This window comes from Lichenostomus cassidix, chromosome 10 (genome assembly GCF_008360975.1).
Source record: "Lichenostomus cassidix isolate B80296 chromosome 10, HeHo_3.0, whole genome shotgun sequence".
NCBI classification, from domain to species: domain Eukaryota; kingdom Metazoa; phylum Chordata; class Aves; order Passeriformes; family Meliphagidae; genus Lichenostomus; species Lichenostomus cassidix.
The window spans coordinates 7134818-7162422 of NC_139491.1; the positions used below are offsets into that span (position 1 = coordinate 7134818).

General features: G+C 46.0%; 1 protein-coding gene across 3 annotated transcripts in view; it reads right to left on the reverse strand.

Moving 5' to 3' along the window:
* The window catches only part of NTRK3 (neurotrophic receptor tyrosine kinase 3), a 205624-nt gene that overhangs the window by 43045 nt on the left and 134974 nt on the right, over window positions 1-27605 (reverse strand). For all 3 annotated transcript variants that reach the window (XM_085070424.1, XM_085070425.1, XM_085070426.1), the window contains exon 13: window positions 2219-2349. In XM_085070424.1, coding sequence (XP_084926550.1) covers window positions 2219-2349 — 131 coding nt within the window. The remainder of the gene's footprint in view (window positions 1-2218; window positions 2350-27605) is intronic.

The following is a 27605-nucleotide window of genomic DNA, read 5'->3' on the forward strand; positions in this document are numbered from 1 at the left end:
CCAGGACCAAAGAAAGAGAAGGGATGTCTCAGTAAAACCAGTGGAATGTCTCTCCCAGGAAGATTTGGGATGTATTTTTTGTGCCTCCATCACACGATTCCTCCATAACTTCTGGCAAGTCCTTGAGTATTTGCAGGTCGCAGCTGTCATCCTGAAGTGCCAGTGGTTCCAATAGTACCTGGAAAATCCCCTCCTATGCAGCAGCAGGGCCAGGTCTCCACAAGCACCATGTGTTTATTGCTGCAGCAGGGCACACTCTGAACCAGAAACCTGCTGTCCATGGGCTGCAAAGAGAGGTCAGTGACTCCATCCTTCACATAAAGTGGATCTCTTCAGCTCAGTCTTCCTGCTTCTGCATCTCCCCTCTGCAAAAGGGGATGATACAACCCCAGTAACTTGCTGTGAGGCTGTGAAAACAGGTAGACTCACTTCTAGGGAGGTCTCAGCACAGGAGTGATCACCACAATGGAGCAGCCACAGAGAAATGAGAAATAGGTGCTGGGAGGACATGGCCTGAATACAGCCCCTGCAGCATTTCTAGTACTTGACTTTGTCACCTTAACACTCTGCTGGATATAGTGTTTGTGCATTTCTTAGGATGCTTTTAGAAGCAAGCTGAATAAAACAGGAAGCTTGTCCATGCCTTCACATCAAAACTCAGCTTATCTGTGGGGCTGCAACCTTTAGATCTGCTAAAAATCTGAGTCCATTTAAGCGAGAGAGTAACACAGCCTTGTAAAACTTCCTTTGGTCCTGGGAGAGTCCCAGAGAGCAGGGCACAGGCAGGCTTTGGGCTGTGGACTCAGCTGCCCTCAACCAGCATGTCCTGCTGCTGTCCTGAGCTGCAGTGACTGGGGAGGTAGTTCTCAGCCTCAGATGGGGGCATGAGATTTTCAGGAATTGCAGCCAAATCTCAACTTAATATGTAAAGACTTTATTCCTGTCTTTTTCTTTCTCTCTTCTTTTTTATCCCCTCAGATTTATAATGTGGCCCAAATTAGAGGGATTTTTTTCCCCTGCCACTCCCAGAGCTGGCAAGAAGCCAGATTGCAAGGCCCTGCTCCAGAGCTGGAGCTGTATGATCTTGCAGGATGAAAGGCACTCTGGAGATGTAAGCTCAGAGTAGCAATTAACAGACACAAGTTCGGATGCTGTTTGTGCCTACATGCAAATGAAACTCAGAAGAGACTCAAGAGCCAGGCTCGCTGAGGGATGGCTGACACTGACAGGCAGGCACCAGCCCTCTAATCAAACAATTAATCATGTGGGTGTCTTCATTGCCTCGGCTTTAACCAGTCTCAGAGGTCAAAGGTGCAATCTTGCACTTTGCTGTCAGAGCAAAAGGGGACATCTGAGCTCGAAATAAAAAAGGCTTTGAGCTGCCAATGATTAGAGCAAGTCACAAATAACTGGATGCCTCCAGCATTTTGGAGAGAGTTGCTGGAACCTTTCTCCCTGTAGAGCATGGGTTCAAATGCACACCCTGTTCCAAGGAGTTAGGAGGCATTGGTTAAATCCAAGGGATTAAACTGTGTGTCTGCCAACTGGTGCCACTTGAGAGGGGAGCACAGCTCTGCACTGAGTGTTCTCCTCCGCCCAGAGCCACACTGACAGGGCACAGCTCCCACGAGGAACATCACAAGGATGGAAGCAGCACAGCACAAGCCAAGCTGAACCTGTGTTGGCTTAAAATACCCAAAACAGCAGCGACCTGTGGCTAAGCAAGCAGGAGCTGAGCGGAGCCGAGCCGAGTTGCTTTGCCCATCTTGCAGCAAATTGATCCCAGAAAATTGGCTCATCATGCTTAGCTTTCATTGCTCATTTTTGCTGAGGCCTTTTCATGTTTCAGCTTCTGCATGTTACACAGATAAAATCCAGAAGCAGCAGGGCCCCAGTGTCTGGCAGAGGGAGGTGGATCCACACCAGGCTGCCACAGCTGCACAGGAGCTCAGGGTTTCCAGGGCAGCCTCTCCTCCCTGTCTGTCTGCTGGCCGTGTCAGCAGGAAGGGAGGCTTTGGCACTGCTGAGAACAGACAACCTTGAAGCGAAACACTGAAACTTTGTGTGACTAAGTGGATTTACCACAATCTCCGGCATCAGATAAATCCCCACCCATGGCCCCCAGCCCTCCCCTGCTTCCCTTTCCCACGCAGGCTCATCCAGCCTGGCTTCACTGGCCAGCCCCTGCCCTACTCTGCCATTCACCCTTGGGATTTACCTTCACTGCCACCAGCATTTTGTCGTTGGTGGGGCTGAGGTTGTAACACTCGGCCAAGAACACCTTCCCAAAGGCACCTTCTCCCAGCTCCCTCTTCAAAACGATGTCTCTCCTCTTAATATGCTGGACATCTGTTGGAGGGAGGGGAGGAAGAGGGAGAGGGTTGAGGGAAGAATGAATCAGGGTTAATTCAGGGAATGGAAAACAACTAATTCAATTTTCTTGCAAGCTGCAAGGGAACTGAAATTGCTTCGCTAAAATATCTACAGGGATCTTTTTACCCACCCACAGAACGCAGCCATCTCCGGGATGGAGCTGCTCTCATGCAAAACATCTGCCAGGAAAGTACTTGAGGTTTATCTCTTCTCATGACAAGCTCATGGCAAGCTTGTCCTCAGGGAGAGGAACCTTCGGGGCAAATTCTGCCACAAAGAACCTGAACCTCTTTGGAATGATCCTGGAAATAATCCATCTCCTGTGAGGTGTAGCAAAGGTCACATCCTTGTGATGAAAGGCCAGGTGAGATTAGAAGGTCCTGTTGAGTTTCGCATTTCAACTGGGATTAGTTTAAACCCAAACACAGCAGATTTTTGAGGCTGAAGCTTGGCAAGTCAAAGCAGTCCCAGGAGGAGGAGGAGGAAGAGCAGTGACCCCCATGCTCCTTAGGAGATGAGCAGGAGCTGCTGGAAGTGCTGAGTACAGCCCCACAGCAGGACCCTGACCCTGCAGCCTTCCCCTGTACGAGTCTTCCCTCAGAAGGAAGGTCATCCCAGGATACCATCACTGGCACAACAGATAAACTAAACCCATTAATTTCAATGATCCTTTCCACTGACATTTAGGACAGCGAGGACTGACATAGAAAAGCAACCAAGGATTCGGGAAAAATCAGAAAAGCAGTAGCTATTAATTTACCAGAGGCACAGAGGCCAATGGAAATTGGTTTGCTCAGCTAACAGGTCATTCCTAAATCTGCCCAGATACCAGGCACCTGCAGGGATTGGGGGATATCCACTGGTGCTGTGCCATGGTTAACTGCCCCTGGTGGCTGGGAGAACTTGCTCTCTTCTGAGGGCAACAGTAAGGCACAGCTACCTGCTGCCAAACCTCTAAGCACCTGTCTGGCATCACAGCACCCCTACAGCTCCTCAGCAATACAAAAAGGGGTTTTTTAATGCCTGGAATGAGCTGTGGAAGCAGCTAGAGATGCACAACCACCATAGCATTTTCTGGAGGCACAGCACCCAAAACTTTATCTCTATAAACTGTCCTTCAATGAAGCTTTCCATCTCCCTTGTGAACTGTGGCAGCACAGACCACTCCCAGCTCCAGCCTGATGGTCATGGCAGGGCAGTGGAGAGCTGCACACTCTTCTTCAGGGTTTGGTGAGCAAAAGCTGATGCATGAAAGGTCTCCTCAAGCAGAGACATTACATGGGACAGTGCCCTCCATCCACTAGCTGGGATATTCGTAATTCTGAATCTGTTTGCTCATGAACTGGACAACTTTTGAGCCTTTTCCATCTCTTCCTTGTGCCACAGGAGCTGTAAAGGTGTGCACCCCTTAGATTAGCTGCATTTCCTGTGGGGCATTGCAGATGAAGGAGGAAGTGACCAACTCTGGGTTTCAGACTGGCTGCAGGGACACATCACAATCTGTCACCAACTCCTGCCACCCAGGCACCTGTATTAACCTGAGGGGTCACATGTCCCACAGCAACACTTAAAGCAGCAAAAATCCAATGGGAGATAAGCATCCTAATGGCTTTCATGCAACTAAGATTTTTAATTAGGAGCTCTGAGGCAGGTTTATGGAGCTGCCATCTCTTGGCCCTTGGCTTGCTTGGGAAGATGAATGCTGCAAGATTGCACTAGCAATGGGGCTTGTAATGAAAGATGCCTCTCTGGGAATTCCCATTGACCTTTCTTAATTGTTCAATTGGCTGAAAACTGTTTCTTACCAATATTAATAATATTAGCAACATTAAGCCACAGGTTGGTAGGTACATCCAAAATTACTTTGGTTTTAAACCTGCAGTGACAGCCAGGGAGAACAAACCACATGTGGACTTTGCCTTCTCCACCTGGTTTAGCTGAGTGTTTAAGGGGTACCTGGAGAAATCTGGGATATAACGTGTTGAAATGTAAAGTGATGCACCTGGGTGGGGAAAGTCCTAATATAAGAAAAGCTCAAATGGCGCCAATTTACTTAATAGAGTAGAGGAAAAGGGGTTTATCCTCTTTGTCTTGGCAAGCATTTCTATAGCACTCATCACTACATTACCTTGGTCTTACTGTATTGACAAACCACATATTTGCATTCTTGGTCTCCCAAATAGCAGCAATCAAAAAAGCTGTGAGGAATGATCTTGTACTAAGAGGAGCCCAAGAACACTTAAAAAAACCTCAGAAATGTAGCAATTGCAGTCGGATTGTCCCATTTGGTGTGAGATGAAGTTAAAAAGGAAACAGTCTCAGAATAACCAGCAATACTATTTAAGACTTTTTCCACTTCTGATGAGTAACACCATGAGAACTGAGGCAAACTTCTCTTTCTAAACTCTCCTGGGTCTTGCCCAAAACATTCAGCTCCCAATTTTTCCTCCCAACAACATCTTAATAAATGATCAGACATTTCTGAGAGCTGGCATCCAAACTGTGTAATTAAGTCTACATTATTAAAATAATATCCCATCTGTCTTCAAAACCAGATTTTCCAGCAAGTTGTTAAGAGTCACCTGAGAAGTTTCAGGGAAAATTTTTATGAAGAATTAAAGGTGATATTGTAGCAGTCAGAGCTGAAATTAGGGAGAAGAAACTCTTTTGTGGTGGTGCACTCATGAAGCACTGCTGGATTTAAAGTAAATTTGGGTGGTTATAAAAATAAAAGGGTCATGAAGTTAAGTTGTTTGACAGCAACCAGACAATCTTAATGTAGAATCAGAAAAGTACATTTGACAGTCACAATTTCTCTCAACCTCAAATAGCCATAAATTTTGCTTCATTGTATTTTAGGCACAAATGGAATAATAAGTGAGTTATAAGTGAGTTATAATAAATTGCTTTTTCGCTTGCTAGAGGCCTAAAATAGTGAAGTTTAGATCAAATTCTCTCCTTCAGGGCAAGATCAGCACTATGATTAACTCTAGCCCACTATTAAATAAGGGGTTTAACCACCAAGCAGTGACAAACCCCCTGCACAGTACAGCCAGAGGTGTTCTTGTGCTCACCTTGCACCTCCTTGCTCACCCATCCTGGCTGTAACTCACCAGGAAGGCCAAATAGCCATGAAAGATGCTGTGCTGCAAGGGCACCTCCGAGGTTCATCTGCATAAATCTGTTTACCTCCTCCTGGAGGAAGCCGAGCCCTGCCTGATAAACAGCTGGTGTTTATTTGTTTTAGGCAGGCAGTGCTGTGCTAATCTGTCTCGGCTGTGTTGCACTCAGCCCCCTAGACAAGGTGTATGCAAACTGCCTCTCCCTCAGTACCGCTCCTTTTTATTTTTTTCCTCCCCATGTACCATTAACTTATAAAAACAAGACAACAAGACAATTCATGAGAAGAGCCTATGCAGAAGCCACAGCAAGACCTGACAGGAAAATAAGGAGAATTGACAGCATGATGTGAACTCATTCAAAGCCATGCTGTACCTGCAGGAAGGATGTAAGTGCCTGGCACTGAAGTAATTCCAGTTTACAACTAAACATATTCCAGTCCTTGCCTTGGGATCACTACATTTCTGCATGACAGAGAAGGAAAGTGGGGCAGATTCCCCACCTTCCTTCTTGTCCATCCAGATTTAACACACAGAGAAAGTGTTTCAAACTTTTGCCTTCACTGCTGTTCTGAATAGCCCATTGACCACATCAGAAAGCACCTGACCTGCAGCTGGATGGAAATGGCCCAGGACTTTAGCTCAGTGATGGCAGCATGTGGGTAAGTTAGAGTATTAGCAAGAGTGAGTCTGGAACACTTCACCCACTTTTACAAATGGCCTCCACAGCAGAAAGTTTCCCTTCCTCAGGAAGAGCCAAGCCAGAAGGGTGGCAGCTTTGGATCTGCAAAGGGATCTTTACCTAACCACCTCTGAACCTTTTTCAGGACAGCTGACTTGATCTGTGCTTAAAGTGAATTAAGTCAGAAAAGTGGTACTCTGAAACCTGACACTTCTTCCTCCCCATCATTGCTCCCATGTGCCCTTGGTCATGTGTGATCCTCTCCTGACACAAACACCTTCTGGTTTACTTGTGAACCCAGCACAGCCATGGGATACAGGGGAAGAAGAAGAGGGAACAAGATTAACTCTGCTTTTCTCATACATCAATCTACTGTGTCCTGATGGGTCACTTCTGCACTGGTTCCTGTGATAGAGCCTGGAAAAGCCAAAATTTTCCACTTACATCACTGATTCAATGATTCTTCTCCCACCTTTTACTCTCATATTGCAGAGTCTCTATCTTATGGCAAGGTCAAGGCAAAAAGATCCCAACTCAACCTCCAAATCCCAGGCAGAGCATCTGGAGCTGGTAATAGACTGTGTGCAATGAAAACACCTTGTTTTGAATAACCACCACTTTTCAATCACATGAGCTTACATCAGGAAGTTGTATGAGTACATTTCATGAATCTAATTTTCCAATTACTGTCTCATTTCTAAATCAGTCCTGGGCATCAGATGAAGAAGAGATGGGTTCAGTGACACTGCAAATTCTGCATTTAAAATTCCCATCACAACCAGCATCCTTAAAACCATGGTTTGCTAATACTCTTGAAACCTGGATGCACATGATTGTGTTTGGACAAAAATGACTACAGTGGGAGGAAAATGGACAAATCAAACTCCAAAGAGAGTAAACCATGAGCAGTGCCAGTACTTAAGTTAGAGCAAAATGCAAAACTGCAAATGTTGGGTCATTTACACCAGGTCAGTTTCAATTGTTAAATTAATTAGTTTCACTTAATTCCTCACATCCTCTTTCAAACTCCAGAACTGCAAGCAGTCTGTCTTGTTATATTTCTAGTGGGTTTCCTGACCCTGGACTATTAATTCACAAACAACATGTAGCTTGCTGGTAGAATAGAGCAAAATTACAGATATTTTCCCATTTACTTTTGCCACTCTCTTTATCAGAAGATTTCACTTCTAGCCTAGAAAAGACCAATATCAATTTTCTATAAATTTTTCTTCTCCCCTCACATGTGGCCCTGTTTTCCCTAAAGGTAGGCCCTTTCCTGCACCTCTTCATCACCAGCTCCTCCCTCCCTTTGCTTTTTCACATCATGGCATTTCTTCTCTCCTTTTCTTCTTCTCTATTTTTTGCCCCTCTTGCTGCTCAAGCCCTGTTTTAAAACTGACTTATTTTAGATCTGTTTCTAGGGTATCCTGATTTGGGTCTGATCCTGGGCTCTTTGTAGATATGGCCTTGATTTTCATAAGCTTCTAAAGCCTCATTTGCATCAACAGCGCTTTATAAATGATAACAACAATGACATTTTTCAGTAGTGGCTGAGTCATTTGCTCTAACAACTAATTTGTGCCAAAGAATTCTCTCTTTTCTTTCCACATAAGTTGTCCACAAAAAGGTAGCAAAGTTCTCACTTAGTCAATATGATTCATTCATTTCTTTCTCAACACTGCTGAAATAACTCTTGTGAATAAATGCTGCACAGCTCCACTGTTCCACCACAATTAAAATCAAATAAAGCTTACAATTTACACTGGAAATCTTGTCACCACGACATGTAAGTACCAAGCAGAGAGCCCTTCATGTCAGGCAGTCAATCATAGCCTGGATGGGAACCAAAGGTGTTGATGAGTTAACTGATGCCCCTGATCAGAGCAGAGTGCACACGTCTGGTAGGACCAGAGCAAAAAGCCCTGCCACTGGAGGGCTGGCGAGGCATTCCCTCTCAGATTTGTCTCATAGAGAGAGAAGATAACACACAGGCAGGCTGCACAGAGCCAGAGTCTCCCTCCTCACCCAGTGCAAATCCATCAAAGTCAATGGAGGGTATTGATTTCAATCATGGACTGCACGAAGCACATGTAAACAAAGGGAGAATCAGTCCCACATCATTTCAAAAAATTGAGACATAAACAGGCTGCTTCTTATCTCTGCCTGGACTCCAAGTAGGTCGCCCTTCACTTCTGGTGGCTTCTCTCCCAGCTGTGACATGAGCCACCTCTGGGAACAGGCCCAGGTACACATTCCAACCACTCGGCACAGTGCCCAGACACTGGTTCTTTGCCAAGTTCCTCTGCAAGGCACCCTTCAAGGACTTGGACTCAAAAACGTGGTGATTATAAGCACCAAGCAGTTCTGACACAAATCACACAGATTTATGTAAAGCATATCTGAATCTTTGGGAACTTGGTGGAGCAACCACAGCCTTCAGCACAGCCAATGATCTCAGTCCTTCATAAAGACCTTAAGAGAGAGCTGGTTTATGTTTCTGCAGTTCTTTTCATTTTCTCACCATCCGCTTCATTCCTGGGGAGCAGCACAGGGCATGAGTGCAGATCCCAGGTGGGAAGGAGGCTTTATTGCTCAGCTGACCCAGCAGACCCAGAGCTAATGCACTACAAAATGCTAAATGGACCTTGGTAAAAAATAACAGGCCTTGACGCATTTAGCTGAACAACCTTGGCTAAAAGAATTATCCAGTTATACCAATCTACACCAGGAGCTAAAGTTCAGTGCAACTGAGCTCAGGAAAACAGGAGAGGAGCAACCTCTGCATGCCAGATCTCTGATGCTTTGGAAATGCCTTACATCCACCACTTCCAAGCCTACCTCTGGCAATCAGGACATCACCAGCTACTCTGGCTTTTGCTGCTGCAATAGCAGATGGAGAGCAAGCCCTGACCCAAAGTGCTGTCCTTCAGCTTCCAGCCGATTCCAGCCAGCCCTGATTCAAGGGAGAGATTCAGCAGAACAGCCCTCGAGCTCCACAGAGGGCTGTGATTTGCAGCATGGAACCCATGGAAAGGGAAAGGGAAAGGGAAAGGGAAAGGGAAAGGGAAAGGGAAAGAAGGGAGTTTTTGCTTGTTTGTGTGTGCAAAGGAGCTGACACAAAATCAAAGCACAATCACCCCATAAACCAGAAACTCATCAGAAGCAACTCCATAGCTTGCCAGGCTCTCTCACTACAACACCCTGAAAAACCACTTGGAAGCAGGTGGCTTTATCTGGTGTGACATACCTACAAAGTTTAAACCCAAACCCAAGCAAACTCTCATTATCTCCACGGAAAAAACACCTGAGAAATAATAAAGTTACAGTGCACTTGGCACCATTCCACAGTCACTGTTTAAGCAGAAACTTCTGTCCCACCTTAAACCACCAACTTCACATCCTGAGGGGACCCTTGGGCTCTGCCTTTTGTATACAAGGGTTAGCAGATAGCTGGGATCTTCTGAGGATGAAGACTAAGACCATCAAGACACAAACAGAGGGGGCTGCAGAGGTCTTGGCTTGGTGAAATGCCCAAGAGCCCCATGACAACATATCACAAAAGGGATCTTACACAAAGCATCATCCTCACCAAGTCACCGACACACTCCAGCAGCTCTTGGAAACAGGGTCTGGGATTCTTGGCAGGGTGGGAGGAAAAAGGAAAGAGAGAGGAGAAGGGAGTCTTTCTGGTGAGCATGTTTTCTTTCCACCAGCCAGGCCCCTGGGTCCCCTGCTGCCAAAGCACTCAGAATAAAACATTAATTCAATACCACACATTTAATTACACATTATTTGAAAGTGAATTTATTTAACAGAGGAAAATAGTCTTCAGAGAGCATCTGCCTCCCTCAGACTCATGCGTCTGCAGAGAGGGGGGCTTGGAGAGGAGATAGGAGGCATAATGGTTTGTTTTACATCAGCAGCTATTGCTGTTCAGTTCATCCTTTCAAAAGGGGAGATTTTAAGGAGATAGAGTTGTGTTTTGTAGGAACTTACCGGCTGATTTGATTTTCCAGCTAGTTTTCACTTGATTGGAAAGCATTGCTGCAGACAGATACCACTTGTCTTTCTGTTTTACTGTTTTTCCAAGGGAAAAGAAGGATTACTGGTGGATGGTCGGAGGGGGATTGGCTGCCCCTCGAGGGACCACGTGAAAGTCAGATTTCAGGCTTAAGGCTTTAACAACACAGTAATCAGACACTTAACAGCATCCTATCGCCAAGATGGATAATCACAAGAAAGCTGGAAGTGACCGGGTCTCAGCAGCAGCCCTGCAGCTTGGAGAATGTCTCCCAGCAGGAACACAAAGGCTTACCTTCCACCCTTGAGTCCCAGAGGCTCAGGGCTATGGACTGCCCCAGCCTGCAAGCTGACTGCATGGCTCTGCCTGCTCCACTGGGGCAAGGAGCCAGAAAAACCTGCTTTCAGCAGCGTCAAGCCTCACAATTCCCCAGTCAGAGATGGGAACAGACTCCAGTGCCTGGTGCAGGCAGCAGCCACTCCATGGCTGAGCTGCTGCAGGGCCAGAAATGAATTCCCAGCTCCTCTGTAGGAAGATGTTTGCTCTCTGTGAACTCAGCCTGAGCTTTTGCCTTTGCTGTCCCACAATGTCCCAGCAGGAGGATGCCACTCTGGGCTGGCTGAACTGGCAAGTGCCACACGAGCCTTTCTCCCAACCCTCATCCCTGCACTGGCTCTTCTTCACACTCCTTAATTTGGGAGCAGCACAGAAAATCTCCCTCGTCTTTGCAACAGCCTTGATTGGACTGCATTGCCCCCAGCCCAGAGTGACAAGCAGACACAAAATGTGCTGTGCACCACCAATGCTCCCTCCAAAAGGTACCAGGAGAGCTCAGCCCAGCCACTGCTGACCTCCACAGCAGGGTGTGTCTCTGACATTCATCCCACAGTCAGTCATTACATTTTTGGCCTCACCAGCCAAATTCTGCTGGTGTCATCCCCATCCCAGCCATCAACCTCAGTGCCATGCTGCACACACATATAGATATTGCAGCATGGTGTTCAGGTCACAGCATTAAGATTTCTGTTGTAATTTTAAGTATTTATGGACTTATTTCAATTCTACTGTTTCAATGTTGTTCAGTCGTTGCCCTGATCCATGGTTTGAACGATCTAGACCACACCATAATTGCTAAAAAATTCCAGATATAATGAATATGTTCTGTAAACTGTGACTGTTAGAAGAGTGGCACTAAAGAAAGAGGTATGGTTTAGAAGTGGTTCATGTGCTGTAAAAAACTGTGATCCCCATTGCAAAGTCCACTCTGAGCAGAGCAAGAACTGGCCCCAAAGTTGGGCTGAAAATGAAGAAGTATTTTTAGACAAAGTGCAGTTTCCTCCAGATGTGGAAGTGCATAAAGACTTTCAGAAAAATCTGTTGTGACAGAATTCCTGGGCTGCCTCAAAGCAGGAAATTTGGTGAGAGGGCCTCATGTTCAGCATTTTCCAGCAAGAGCTCCAGGCAGGTTGAAAATGCTTGTGATTGTTGTCATCCTTACCATCATCACAAAGGGAAAAATTAGAAGAACAATTTTGAAAGAAACATAGCATTATCTTCCATTTCTTTTTGCCTTTTTTTTTTGTTTTTTTGCCTCTGTGAACTCTGGGTAGTAACATCATTTCTTGCCCCATGCCCAGTCATTTTCCTGCCACCAGCTTTGCTTTGTGGTCATTAAATGAGTGGCTAATGCATCCAAACCCATGGAACAAGAAAATTCCAGAAGTGGGGCCATATGGAGTAAAAACATGAGGTGTTGAAAGACAGATCTCAGGCTCAAGTTATGATTTCTTTAGAAAGTCTCTCTCCAATTTGCCTAATTTCCATCTTTCTCCTTCCTTCCCACCTCCTCCGACTCCCTTTCTCACCGGACCGACACAGGAGGTGTTCTCATGTCTGTGGCTTGATGAGGTGTTCCCTCAGACTCATGTTTTCCTAACACCCCAAATGGACCTTGCTCCCTCTTTGTTCCTGCCTGAGGTTTCCTTGGCTTTCTCCCTACTTCTCTGTCTGCACATCTCTTTTTCCATCTCGCCAGCTCCTCCTGCAGAAGGAAACCCCTGAAGGAGGAGTAATGTGAGACAGCTCTGCCTGCTGGGCTCTAAAATTACTGTGGTTTGGGTGATTTAGGCTATTGTTAAGAGGCAGAAATTTATGCAGAGAGGGATAAAGAGGAGGAGGATCATACAAAGGAATTACTAATCTGATGGGGAGAGCAGCTGGTCCTCATTTAACCCTCCAGGTCTGTGCATGACTGGGGCTTCCTGTGCTCCTTTGGCCTGTGCCTGAGTGGATGCAATGAATTTTGTGGTGCTCCTGTGAGGCTGCACACCAAGATAAATCCACTTTTCCTCCAAGGTTCCCCTCGCTGCAGAAAAAAAAAATTAAAAAATTAAAAAAAAAAAAAAAAAAGAGGGGGGTAACAGCAGGACAGGTCTAGATGAGAGAAAGGAGCTCCTTGGTCCATCCTGCAGAATAGGGTCCCTGAAAGGCAGAGACTGAGGCAGACATTGATTGCAGAGCTGCTCCACAGTGGGATCCCACTTGTTCCACAGGCACTGGCAGCACACAGGCACCGTCCAGCCAACACCACCTTCCTCTCCTTGGCAGAAACAGACCTCTTTGAGGAGTGAGAGATGAACCAGAAAAAGGTCTCCTTGGGTTAGGCTTTGAAAATCCCTTATCACCAGCAGGTCAGCAATATTTAAGGAGCCACACACTCTTGTTAGAGCATTCTTCCCTGGTGGCACTGCTTCACTGCATCCCTGCTGCCTCCTGCCCTTATTGTGGTTATAAATGAGAATCCATCCTGGCTTATTGTCTCTGACACTTCCAGCACAGGGAGAACATGGGGTGATAAAACAACATAGATTTGTCCATTTGTCTGTCTGTCATCCTTCAGCAATGTCTCACACCACTGTGAGCTGGATGGTTGGGGTGAATTTTCACAAAATCCACCACAAACTTCAATGAGTGCAAGAGGGGAGAATAAAAAGAATCCTATAGTTTTCCCCTGTGACCAAACATCAGTGTCTGCACCAGAGGAAATATACCCAGTTAATACTTCTTAAAGGCCCTGGTGAGACTCAAGAAAACATTCTGCAGTGCTGGTAGCCTCAGAAGACATGATTAATTGCAGATGGTGAAAAGGTGCATGTTCAGCTTTAACCGAGCTGTGTTTGAGGACTGGATGATTGTTAAGTTGGTATTCAAGGCACATGGGAAAGGCAACCTACAAGGATCTTCAGCTACAAAACCAAGATTTTTTATATATATATATACACACACATTTTTTATATTTATCATATATGGCTTAACAGCTTAAATTTAAATGTGTATTCGGAAGTTTTACAGCAAGAACATACTGCTAGTGGAAAGGACCAAAATCAGCAAGATTGCTGGGGAAGGTGGGAAAGGGCAATACTGTTTTGTAATTACCTGAGGATGCAGAGGCATAAAAAGAACCTCCCAAAGCTGGCAACAGCAATTTGCAGACAAATATATGTGGGTGATGCTGCAAAGCACCAAGTGGAGTATAACGGTGGAAAGATCTTCAATACCTTTAGCTGTTTCTCCCCACTAGCCTAGGATTGGTCTCATTTCATCCAAAATACCTTGAACAAGACTATAGATGTTTCTTTCCTGAACTGCCTTAATTGGAGCCCTAGCATCAGATATTGGAATGGTAGCATGGCAAAATGAGAGGCCAGTGTCCACTAATCCAATCCATCAATCTCCCTACAAATCCTGTTTCCTTATTGCAACCTGAGCTTGGAAAGTGGCCCCAAATTCAGCTTGTATTGAAAAGGTCACCTTGAAGTCTTTTCTTTATCAATCAGAGTTTAAATCAAGTCTCTTAACCTTTTCCCAGGGCAGAGATTTTTCAAGCAGGTAGAGGGAAAACCTATCCAGATCAATATCTGAGTGCATATAAGCACCCAGAGTTCAAAACTTCACTCAGACTTCTTGCATTCACATAGCCAGGATGCAATTCTCCTGCAAACAGAGCTCACATTAAGTCATCTGAGGTCTCCAGACTAGCAACTGGAATTGGAGAGAGAGAAGGAAAAAAAAAAAAATAATGAAGGAATGAATAATTACTGAGTTGTTAAAAATCACATCTTCATTTCTGGAAGGAGTTCAACAAACAAAAAATTCCTACGCTGCCCAGTTTGTTTCATTTATCCTTTCTTAATGGATAGTGCTGTTTCTCTGTGGCATAAATTGCAGTCTCTCTCCCTCTCTGCTTCTCCTCTCTCTCGAGGGATTCCTCTCTCAAACACATCCCAAATCAGAACAGGCTCTTGGTATATTTGGGATCTTGGCCATAGTCAGCACTGGTGAAAAATCCTCAGCTGTGATGCTACAGCAGGGAGGACTCTGGTTCCTGCCTTCAGCATTTTCTTCCAGATCATTAGCAGACATCAAGAAAAACACAGGTGATTAAGAGCGACTTCCAGGACACATCACTTTCAACCTCTTTCCAATTGGAAACACTTTTAGCAACAACTCTTTTCTGTATCTTCCTCTTAGGGCAGATTTCTACACAGGGTCTTGTTTTACATCCTCAACCAATGCTTCTATGCCTAGTCATTAATCTCAGATGCTGGCCCTTGTCTAACACTTGTGGAACATCTCAGTGTGCTATATCCACTGAATTCCCCCCAGACAGAGTGGCAGTAAGCTCCTCAGGAAATGCCAACAGATTATCTGAGTGTGACCTCCCACTATTTCAAGCCACGTTACTTTGGCCTCCACAGAGTGTTGCTTTCCAGGTGTTCTCCCACAAGATCCTTTAAAGTTTAAGAAGATTCCCAAGAACTTCCCACAGCAAACACTAAATTCACTGGTCTGTCCCTTGTCCCTATTATGTCCACCAACTTCTAACTCTCATCCATCTGCCCAATTTTAAACAGGCAAATTAAAATGTCAGCAAAGAGCTTGGCAATACCCTCAGGATGTGCTCTCCATCTGTAGAGGATGCTCACCTGGTCCCATGCCCTTGAACATCTGGTCAGTGATATGAACTCTTGTCCTCCATAAAGTTGGATGCAATTTTGGCAGATGAAAAATATTTAATCATCTTTCTCTCCTCTTATCACTGGTTCAGGCTGGCTTTTGTTCTGTCATCAGTCTAAGTTCTCCATGTATCACTCTCATGATAAACACTTTCTCCTCCATACCCTCTGTACCAGCTCACTCTTTTCCTCAAAACTCCAAACCCCACCTTGATGTGAGGCTAGTTTTGTTGTCCCTGTGTGCAAAAGAACTTTCCTGTCTGAAATAAAACCTTAGCATCCATATGGCTGCTGCTTTCCATCCCTTTGTTTTCTCCTGCATTCTTCTTCCTCCCTTCTCCTTTCATTGTGATACTTCAGCAGTGCCCCATTATGGTGTCAAACTCTTGCTTAGCCAGCCTGGTGTATGTCAGTCCCATCATCCTGCCTTTTATTATCTTTATTTTTACTAGACTGAATGTTTAGGGCAGCCTTCCCAACTGCGTCTGAACGACCTGCATTAAAGCCCAGCCAGCTTTCTTCCCCTCATTCTGCATTCCCTGTCAGCCTGCTCTCCAAAAGGCCACTGGTTTTGCGAGGCTGCCCTTTCTGCAGACCCTCCTCAGCACCTCAGCTCCACGGGGAATACAATCACTTCAATTTCAAGTGTATTTATTACAGCTGCTCAATTTCCTTTAATCTGTCATTTCTCCTTCTCCTCCCCCCACGAGTGCTTTCTTTTCACTGAGCTGTGAGTGCACTGGGGGAGGTTTTTGCCTCTGACCCTGGCTGCCTGGTCCAGCCCCATCCCTGCACTGGCTCATGCTGGGTGCCTTGTGCCCCAATTATTGCTCGTTACTGTGTGGCTTAATGAATGTGCTGGGCCCTTTGCAAACAAATGCACGTCACAGACAGCAGCTCCCACTGCTGACCCCTCGGGACTAATTGAGGCAGAGAACACAACACTTTCAGGCACAAATTGCCTGTATCATCACCACTGAGAAGGGAAGAAAGACCGAGAAACCCTCCCAGGCTTGTCTGAGAGAAGGAAACCTTAATGACAGAGTGCCCATATCCGCCTGGGTCTTGTAAAACAACATATTTCTGGGCAGGGAAAACGATGTTTTTTATGTAGTGAATGCATGTCCCTCCAGTGACAAGGCTGAGTGCAAAACCACAAGCATCCGTTCAGAGCTGGAGCAGCCAGAGAAGCCCCAGCTGACATGAAAACCATCGACATGCCTCCCAGTATGTTAAGCCGTGTGAGCACACACACCTCCCGAGGTTTAATTGGTGTATTAATGCATTAAAGCACTGACACAAACAAACAGGGACTGCTTTCATAAGCTACAAAATCCTTGAGTACATTGTAATTAGCTGGGCTTGTTAAACCACTTAATAAGCAATAGATAGCATGTGTCTGATGCCCCTGCGTCTTGGCTCAGAGGGAAAGACAAGCAATTGCTTAAATATGAAATGTGTTCAGTTCTTAAGTGAATCCTAAGAACTGTTCCTCTGACTTAGAGAACTTCTGCTCAGGGCAAGCACAGCTGACACCAGTGCCAGGGTCACTGGTTGCAGTCCCCATCCTTCCCTGGTGTCCTGTTCCCACCAGGCAGCTCCCAAACTGTGCCTGGGGGTTTTCAAGGAAAGGTGACAAGGGAGCCAGCAAGTCATCACCACGACTCATGCTGTGATCACCATTTTCCCACTCCCTGGAAAGTCCCAGGAGAGGGGAGAAGCCAGCAGGGACACAACCAACACAGGCAAAACAACTGTAGAGCTACCCAGCATCCCCAAATGCAAATGGGCAGGCAGTGCTTTAATTTTATCCCAGATCCCAGCTTACTCCCACGGTGCTAGCACCCGTCCATGTGCCCCTGTGCAGTCCAGCTGGCTATCCAGCTCCAAATTTAACTTTCCCCAGCACATCACCACGCACAACCGCAGCTTTCCACGAGCGGGGAGAGAAGCTCCCTTAAACACCTCCTCCACCCCAATCCACCACGGGGATTTGCAGCTCTGCAGCTATTCCTAGATCCCAACTGGATTCTTCTTTTCATCTTTGTTCTGCCTCCTATTCTAGTGCTGAACCCCAGGCCTGCTGCCTGGGAGCTTCCTCCAAATGCTGCATTCATCCATTTTTAAAGGTGACCTTCCAACTTTAAAGGAAGTTAGCAAGCCTCACTGTCTTCATTTGCCCTCTCCTTCTTTTCAACCTGCTCTTTATTATGAATTAAAAAGGGGCCTGAAAGGTTTTCTCTATTAAAAAATAAAAGCTCTAGAAAAAGCATGTTTCCAAATAATTTCTCTCCCAGTTTTTGCAGCAGACATCTTGCATGTCATGGGATTTACTTGCTGCAAACCATCAGCTGCCAGCCCTGATGCTCTGATTTGACCACTTACCTGACTTTAAGGGGTGACTGTCACGCCCACCCCACCCCTGGTCACCCTCTCCCTTGCTTTTTCACTTCTGTTTGGCAAAAGAGTGCCTTGAAATGTTCTGGGTGAAAAATAACTTTTGAGTGAGCAGAGTTGGGGTTATTTTTAACTTGGACCATACCAGACACCCAGGCTAGACTGTGGCCTCATGAGCTCTTGTGCTGGCACAAAGGAAGGGCAGCAAATAAATGAAGTTCTCTTTATTTCACCTTACTGCCAAAAGTGCATTTTACAAGCCCTGGGGCTGTATAGCAATGGAAAGGGAAGGTGTCTCCAGCCTGAGCAATATGATTACTCTTGCCAATGAATTGGTGACAGTAATTAAAAAGGAAATAGCAAAGCAACATGAGTGTTTCCTGCTGCTGTGGTACATTTTGCCATTTAATCAGGACAAGCAGAACATGAATTTTTACCATAACACAACTGATATAAGAAGAAAGCTGTGATCTTATAAAGTGAAAGCTCAACTTCCAGCCCTTCTCTTAAATTATGGAATCAAACAAACAACAACAGCAAAGCACAAAGAGAATAAATCAAACAACCAGTCCCTCTTCCTCCCTTTTTCACTCTTTTTGGCTGTGAGTTCTGCTGCTATCCAGACAGGTTGTTGACTATTTTTTTTGCCAAGAGGTCAGGACACCACAAATCAGCATCACACAGCCAGGCTCTGGGTTTAATCATCGGCATTTGCTTCCATCCAAGAAAACACAGACATTTTCTGAGCTAAGGACATCTGCCTGCCAGGCACGAGGCTCACACCCACAAACTCATTTCATGCTGACCACCGAGTGACCACAAGTGAGCAGGAGCCCTTATTCACAGCTGGCTTGTGCCACACTGAGCCTGGAAGTGCCTGGCTCAGTCAGAAAACACCCAGCTTCTCTTCCCAAACAATTCAATAATCCCCACCTGCCACTGTGTGCCAGACTAAGTGTTAATCCTCACACCCTGCTTGATCCCATAGCATCCCTAGGACTCCTTCATTCTCCTTACAAGCCAACATGTCCATGCTTTTCCTGATAGCCCCACTGTGCTCTCACATGCTCACTAGGACATTCACTTTACCTCTTCAAAAGCCAACTATCAAGGTGCACAACAAGGGAAGCAGCTGATTATGCTCTTGCTACAATTATCTGCTGAAAGTAGGTGAGTAGTTCAGATTTTTAGGAGAAAAAACGAGCTTCCCAAAGCAAAGGCAAGATTTCAAGGAGGTACTGCCAGGTCAAGTTTGAGTACCATACATAATGGAAGGCTCCTCGCCTCTCCTCACAGCCTCAGCCTTTCCTTGGCTCTGATGCTCAGTTTTATCTTTGAGCTATGAATGATTTATGGAGCCTTAAAATATATATAATCTATATCTCCTAGAACAAAGAGTCTTCTTTTCAGGGGGTTGTGAGAGAGCAGGGAGCACTATGTGTGCTGCCTGCACTTGGGTTTGGATGTCCCTTGGGAAAGGACCCTTCTGGCTCCTCACTCCTTCCCAAACTCAAGCAGCTGCTCTGAGCTTGCAGCTGAGCTCTGTGAGAGACCCCAGCTCAGTCTCTGTGGCACAGGGATGTGCTGCTGAGGGTCTCCAGAGCTGCTGTCTGGAATCACACCCAGCTCAGAGCCAGGCTGTTCTCATCCATCGCTGGCAATGCCAGTGCATGGACACCATCAGTGCATTGTGGGGCACTTAAATCATTTATGTAGAACTGCAGACAGGGAAGCTTCAGCAAAAACTTACCTCCATGTCACAGCCTGATCCCCTGAAGGCTTTACCATCCCAACCTCCAGTCCTCTGCCTTGGGCTATAGATCTCATTTAAAGAATGTGTTTCCTCCCTTGGAAATCCAACACCACCTTCCCATCATGAATATTTGATTCCTACTGTGCATACAAACACAAACATACACACACCCCTGCATCGTGATCAGCGAGCATCTACTTACTTCTCCAGACAAGAACACCTCTTTGGACAGTTCCAAGCATGTTATGCCAAATGCATTTCCTTTCCAGCTGAAGAGATGACCTTCCTCTTGTTTCTTGTTCAGGAACCTAAGCATGGGGCTGGGTAGGATCTGATGAAAGCTCCAACCAGTGAGGACCTGGTTTGACTCAGAAGGGAGCACAGGGAAACAAGAGGTGGAAACTTTCAGAGAGGGAGGGCTTGAAGTCCTCCATGGCTCATGTCCAGCAAGCTGTGGCATGCCTCCCTCCCTGTGCTGGCACACCAACAGCCCAGCTGGATGGCAAACTGAGCATCACAGTGCTAGGAACTGAGGGACAGATATGCCCCAGAGGGCTGAACCAGCCCTTCAGGGGACCATCCAAATGGATTGCTGTGCAGTCCTTTGATTCCAGTGGCCCTTTTGGATCAATGAGCAAGGTTTCAGTCTGTGCTGTACCTACATTTCCTTGATCTTTGGGGTCTTAGAGGTCTTGTTTAGAGGGGACATGGTCAATCCTTACCTATTTGGGTGTACATGACAATATGTTTTTTGCTCAGTAGTCTTCTTTTTTACCAAAGGATGACTCTGCTTTTTGGTGAGAGATATTTGCCTTCCCTTGTGAGACTGATATTGATATCCTTCTGCCCTTTTTTTTTTTTTTTTTTATGTTCATGCCAGCACCACTGAATCCAGAGAAGGAAATCTGGCACAACATGAGAAACTTCACACATTATAGCCATGCAGAGGAGCTTAAGGACCTACAGAGAACGTCACCCAACTCCCAAGAGTCCCTTCTGAGGTTAACAGGATTAAACTGAGCTCAGTCTGGTCACTGGATGATACTTTCATCCAAGATACAGAGTCAGGGATTTTGTTACCTTCTTCTGAAGCCGTGACTATAAGATCTTCTGTTGGGATTGAGTGGCAAGCATGTCAGATGGCTGCAAAAAAGGCATTCTCTCTGTGTTGGATGTGCTGCTGGCCCCAGGCAGAAGGGTTAAGGCACACCACAGCCTTTTTTTTTTGCAGATTTCTAATGAAAATGAGAGACTGGCGCTATCATCAAGTAGCCACCCTTGCAGTTCTGTGCTCTCAAGCTTTCTAAAGGAGTCAGCAGCTACGCCAAACACCTCCCACAGCTCTGCCATACCTGCTGGCATCCTCCCTTTGCCAGACCTGCCCCGGGTGGTCAGACAGGATCAGCCGTGGGCGTTAACCCTGGTCTCCAGCAGCACTTGGCTCTTCTGGTTCTCCACACCCACACAGTGCCAGATCTGCAGCATTTCCAGCCAGAAGAGCCCCTGCTTCCTCCTGAGCAGGGACTGACAGTTCCCCACTGATAATGTCTAATGCAGTCAGTTATCGTTGATGCATTTAGAGCAGATCCATCAAAATAATTCCTGCTAGAGGTCTGAATTCAGCACATTACACACAATAGCTCCCCAGAAGGAGAAAAATGACACTTACCTGTCTTTAAGTGAGGTCCTCCTCAGCAGCCTGCAATGTCTGTGCACAGTGAGATGTGGTGGCTTTTGGATGCTCATTCCAGCAGTGCTGAGCATGTGACTGCAGCTTAAACACTCCAACTTGCAAACCCTCTGGGACCACCCGAGAAACAAATGTGTCTCAGGAAACACAAAGCAAACCTGTAGCCACCTGAAACCTACAGGGGACTGGATGAGGCATTATCAAGGAAGAAGTGACTGTGCACAGCTGCTCCTATCATCCCCAAATATTGCCTGGCACCGATACAGCAAACCCAAAACACTCTGTTCATCCAGAATATCTTTAAAATTGCCAGGCAACAAGGCCTCATGAGGAAACCTGAGCAGAGATATGACTCTTCAGCCTGGTAAGATGAGCTCACAGCGGTGATGCTGGAAATGTGCAAACTGCATTAGCATGATGTCACCATGCATGCCTGAGAGTGGCACCAGGGACTGAATCCTGGCAGGACCAGGCCTTGGATACATCAGCTTGCAGGACCATGAGCTCCTTCTCTCTTGGATCAGATGTTGCCATTCACTCCACCACCTCACCAGCTGAGTCCATTGACTGCAAGCATCTCTCCCTCCCTCTCTCAATTATCTTAATAAACAGCCTGGACACATCTCTGACTCACTTAAGATAATGACGACCTGGCCACAATCAGTTTATTCAGACATCCTGGCAGTTTACTGAGCCTAATGCAGCTCCAGTCTGGCTCTCCCTGACTCTTCATGAATGAGCTTGACCTCCAGCAGTGGCTGCTCTGCCATCAGCAGATGCAAGCCCACACACAGGTCAGACACAGGCTGCTCCCAGCATTCAGACTGGAGCCATGAAAGCTACTTCCTCTGAAAACAAGCTCTTAACTATTCCAAAGGCCCAGGCAATGACAGTTTTTCTTGTCTGCAGAAAGACCTGTTGGGATGGTGCTAATTCCAATATATGAAAAAGAAATATGGGGTTAGGACAACTCCAAATAATAGATGATTGAAGGGCATCTCTGCATATTACATTTCTGGCTGCCTGTCTGAAACTCTCACTCGCCCAACCTGAGAGCAAAACAAGCACCCATCACAAAACATGAATATTTGAAGCAAAACCTTGGAGAAAAAAGGCCAAATACTCTGAAATAATAAACAAATGCTTAGAGAAAGTCAACTTCTCTGCAGGAATCAGGCACGGATCGCAAATGAGTCACTAACAGCAGAGCAAATAATTTAACCAGTACTTGGAACAAATCCTTCCACTTTATGTGGAACAACCAAAATTTATTCCTGCTGATTAGTCAGCAGTTACACTCACAAGTTCAAAATAATACCAAAATTCAAATATAGTTGTCTTGCAGTTGCACTTTGCATTGCTGCTGGAGAAACTATCATCTTCTCTTTGCGAAGGAATTCTCCTGCAGTTATTTACTGGTGTGTGGGTTGGGATTTATTCTAGCTCTGTGGCATCAAACCACATGTTGGCACCACCAAGGAGCCTGCCTATCATGAGGAAAGTAGTGGGGACAACATCGGAGAAACCACAAAAGATACAGGCAAAGAAAAATGCACCACAACATCAGAAGATACATCGTCGCTTCACCAGGTAAAGCACCTTTTCCAGCTGGGAGTGTGCAGGTCTCCTATCAAACTAAATCTCCAAAGTAGCTGTATGCACTTCCCCACAGTTTGTTAAATTTTCTCCTAACTGCTTGGGCTCTGCAGGCACTGGTAAATACATGGTTAATAAGGATTCTTTGACTCACTGCACAAACAGCACCAGAAGCATTTCCAAATGTTAAGAAAAAAATGAAATCACTCAGCATTGATTTCTCGTGTGCTCTCTTGCTGCTGCTCCTCCAAACCCATGGTTTTTAGCTTTACTACTGTGTCTAGGTCTCTTATATCCTCTGCTAATGCCAGGCTTAACCCTGAGGATCTGCAGCTTGTTCTGGGTACAAATCAGAGCAGAGCAGTGATGCACTGCTGCAGTTTGCTGAATCAGCAGAAGCAGCTTTCCCTGACAGCCCACAGCTCCCAGGAATTCCCTGGACAGCAGGACACAGGGAAAGGACAAAGACCTGGTGGTAGGAAAAAACACCAAACCACCACCTTCAAGAGAAGCTCCAACCTCTTGGGAAAAAAGGGGTGACTTCTTAAAAGCACATTTGAATAAACAAAAGAGCAGCAAAAACCGTCAGGACTTGGTGCAATAAGCAGCTGTGGAGACTCAAAATTCCCTGATCATGACCTAGAGCATCCCATACATCAGATACTGCCCTGCAGCAAGTCTGAGCCCAAGGTCCCATGCACTGTGTCCACCCTGGAGAGAGCTACAGCACCAGAAACACACTGTGCCCATCATGATCCCTGCAAGCAGGAACTAAAATAAACATGACTCCATCTTTTCAAAGTACAACGAACCAAAACTTTGTTCCTCTGCTTATTCACACACAGACTCCACACTCCACAAGACCTGAGGAGGCAGGGTTGTGATGTTCAGGAGGAGCTGATCATTTCTGATAGAGGTCCACTGCCTGCACCCTAGCAAGCCAAGCATCTTCAAGCATCCCAAGCTCCTTCAGTAACAACTCTGTAATCAATTCAAGAGTCATTTGAAGCCAGCGTGGGGAGAGAGAGCAGCACAGCATTATCAACTCATGGTGCAGCTGTGAGGAAGAGCATGGAGCCTTCACATGGGTACATCAGGCAACAGAGACAACCAAGAAGCAAGAACAAGAAGAAACATGTGTCCAACCCCTCTGTGATGCCTGTCAGAGCACATAGTTAAACCAGCTCCTGTCAAACTGACAGCATCAAAAATATTGTGGGAACTCATACCTAAGGAGTCAGTTGCCCTGAAACATGAAGCAAAGTGAACCAAAGCTGACCATACCAGCAACCTGAGTAATTGGCTAATCAACCACTGTTTGCAATGTTTCTGGGCTGTGAAATCTGATAACAGTCCCTGCAGTAGTGGGGAAGAAAAGACAGAGCTTTCAAATCCCAGGTTTGTTTCCCACACCTCAGAAAGAAAAAGGAAGCAGGGATGAAATCCAATTCAGCTCGGCTGCTCATCCCTTGTGCAGGGTTATGTTAGGAGACAACCGTTTGTCTCGGGCACTGCAGACATTGCTCTAAAGGTTAAAGTCTCAGCCATCACCTAATCCTGTGAACCACAGCACCCCATCACTTCTAGAGACACACTCATTGGAAGGGAAGGTCATGCAGAAATTCACTCACTGCATCATTTCGAGACGTTTACTTGAAAATCACGCCAGGAAGTTATAGGAACAGAAGGATGCTGGAAAACATGTTTTGAATTTGCTCATCAAAACTCTCACCAGGTTTTCTGAGAGGGTTCCAGCACCATCCACCAATATGTGCTCAAACCCACCCCCGGCCTCATACCCACAGTCACCTGCAGGTTGGCACAGCAGCTTTTATTTACATCACTGACATCTCCTGTCAACAATTCTAAGACACAACCACTGAGACACACCCTCATGCCAAGTCCCACAGGCTGCAGAATGGTTCCAATCTCCTCCTGGAGCATCCAACCACCCAGACAAGAACTCCTAATGAACCTGAGTACAGTTCTCACCTGTACCACACTGCCTCTGCACCAAACATATCCCTGAGAGTTTAACGTGATGCTAATTGTTCCTGAGGAGGGGACAACAATCCAATACCCAACAGGTGATCAATTTGCACAGCCAAGCAAGGAGACCTGAAGCAACAGCATGTCCTGAAACAAAAGCACTGCAGCCAGAACAATCTTTTACTGTCAAGCTCCCTGAGAGATAAGGCTTCTAATAAAACTTTTTCCACTTAACTATAGAAACTTGTCTTGGCAAATCCTGACACAATCTCCCTGCAGTACCAGCTTGTCCCTGAGAATATGACCATTTTATGCTACAAAAACCAACAGGTTGTCAACTGAGATCATTAGCAGCTAAGCTCTCAGGCAAGAAAACATCTTTGTGCCTGATGAGAGTGACAGAAACAAGAGCTACACCTGAGCAATGTTCCCATCACAACTGTAAATCCCACCCTCCACACCCACCAAAGAAGAAGACAAACCAAAATCCCCACACATGGACCATCTCATGAAGAAGTAGACTATAGGACATGTCATTCTGAACATTTATTTATTTTTTCTTCAAAGAAGAGACCTGGTGCAGCTGTTTCGTTAGAAAATAAAGTGTTTATTAAGAAACTAGACATTGAACACCCCTATAGTCTCTGTGAAAAGAGACCGTCCCATTTCCCATTAGCACAGGATGACAGTTATGGCAAGATAAGAATGCTCAAAGATGGAGGAATCTCATTGACAGAAAATGAGGTAATGATTTACAATAATTAAAAATAAAATAAAATTTTAAAAAGAAACATCCTTAGACTTGCTACTTAAAGCCACCAATCGCAAACAGCCACGACTGGCTTTCGTTTTCAGCAGTGAGGAACCAGAGACTTTAATTGGTGTTAAACAAATTGAGACATCGATCACAGTGGGGAGAACTGCTTTTAATTATGTTGTACGGTCCGGAGGATTTCTTCTAAGCAGAGATGGACCTGAGCTGCAAAATTCAACCCTTCCTCTGCTAGGGTGTTTGGATATAGGCTTCTGGTCCAGGCCCACAGATGCATCTCTACGACTGATACACACAGTTGAGAGCAGAGTCCCCTGAACAGTGCTAGGGAGAGGAGACAGTTCAGACGGACAAGACATCCCCAGGTCAGGTGGGCGACTTCCAGGAGATGGGGAAATTCAGTTCAGACAAGCACCCAGTGATTCACGCGCTCGGCAAAGCTCCTCCTCACTCTGTGAATCTGCAGAATTGAGGTGTCAATGGCACACGGCCGCAGGTCCTCTCTGGCAGTGCACCTCTGGCATTTCCAGCTCCGATGCGGGCAGGAAACGTTGCTGGGAGATTTGGTCATGGTTTCTGAAGCCATCCAACCTGAGCCAGGTCTCCTCGCACTAAGATGCCCCCCTAAGGCATGTCCGTTAACTTAAAGCACTCTGCCACCTTCTCTCCAGTACTCTTCTATTGCACTTCACCTTTTTATGCAAACGAACCAGGAGGAGAAGCGAGAGAATGGAATATTCCCAGGGATACCCCTATGGGACAGCTGATAATGAAACCTCCTGGCAATCTCCAGGGTGGTTCATGCAGGTCTCCTGTAAAGGCAGGATGAAGCTGAACATCCCATTCTGAGGCTTCTGCCCAGTTCTGGTGGAGAGGGACCGTGACTCTTTCCAGTGGCAGTGACCCTTGAGGGCTGGTGATTTAGAGACACCCCTGATGTGATAAGGTCATCTCGGGCCACCAAGAAGGCAAGCAAAGCTGAGTGGCTGGTGAGCAAGCTCCTGGTCCAATACTCCTCTCAAAAGGATCTGGCCACACCTGAAGCTTTTGGAATATTTTTTTGTCCTCTAGAGAAAATCTGCTTTGCTTATAGGTTATCACTGATATGTGTGAGCAAATCTGTATTTCCCATACACGTGACATCCAGAGAGTCCAAGGAAAGCCCTGCAAGTTGCCACGAGGGCAGCTGGCTTCTCTTGAGGACACGATGAAAGGGTTTACTTTTCCATCTGAGAGGCTTTGGATGAAGTAAGACAAAAGTGGGATGGGAGAGGGGGAGAGAATACAAATATCAGCCAGAACAGGATCGATACTCCTGTTTTTGCCAGAGAAGAAGCAACAGAATACTTATTTTTTTCCTCTCCTTCAGTCAGCCAGCCTCGAGCTGATGGTTCTGGGTACGTGACTGGGTTACAATCAATCTCTAGTGGGGTGGGAATACAGGGGAGAGCTAAAGGGGGCTGGAAAAGGCCCAGCAATGGGACCTGCGTGCGTCTGATATGCTTTTCCACTTTGCTTACTGCTCTAGTCCTGGCAAGGACACAGACCCTCCTGCGCTATGGATTCTCCATCCATGCGGGAAGTCCAGGCAACTCCTCAGATAAAGCTCATCATTTAAGCAGCAGGGAGAGACCAGAGTACGACAACGATATAGTCAGATCCAACGAGCCGCTCTAACACACACAGACAGACAGACAAACAAAAGAAGCCTCCTAGAATATGTGCACTTCAAAGATAACCACACTCTCTTCCTGTCAGAGAAGTAAGATACTTTTGTTTCTTTCTTTCCATCCTCATTCCTTCCAACATTATTTCCTGTGCAAGAACTGGGAGCAGGGCTGCCTTTGTTCTTACCAAAAGTCTTCGTTCTGCTTTAGTTTCTTCCAGGCTCCCCGCCTCGGCTCGCTCTGGGAGACCTCCCATGGCGGTGCCACGAAAGAGGTGATGGCAGCATTCACTGGGTGTTGCGAAGACACAAGCTTACAAGGAAAACTCCAAGCAGGGAGGACATGACTAAAGATCTCAGTTTGGTTGGCTTGGTTGTTTGTTTTTTTTTTTTGTTTGTTTGTTTTGTGTTTTATTTTAAAGCAAAAGTACAATTATTTACTGTGTTATTAGGATGACTCCTTTCAATTGGGTTTTAATTCTCTTTATTTGCTCTCATTGCTGCTGTTGTGCCTTGCAGGAATATTTAACGA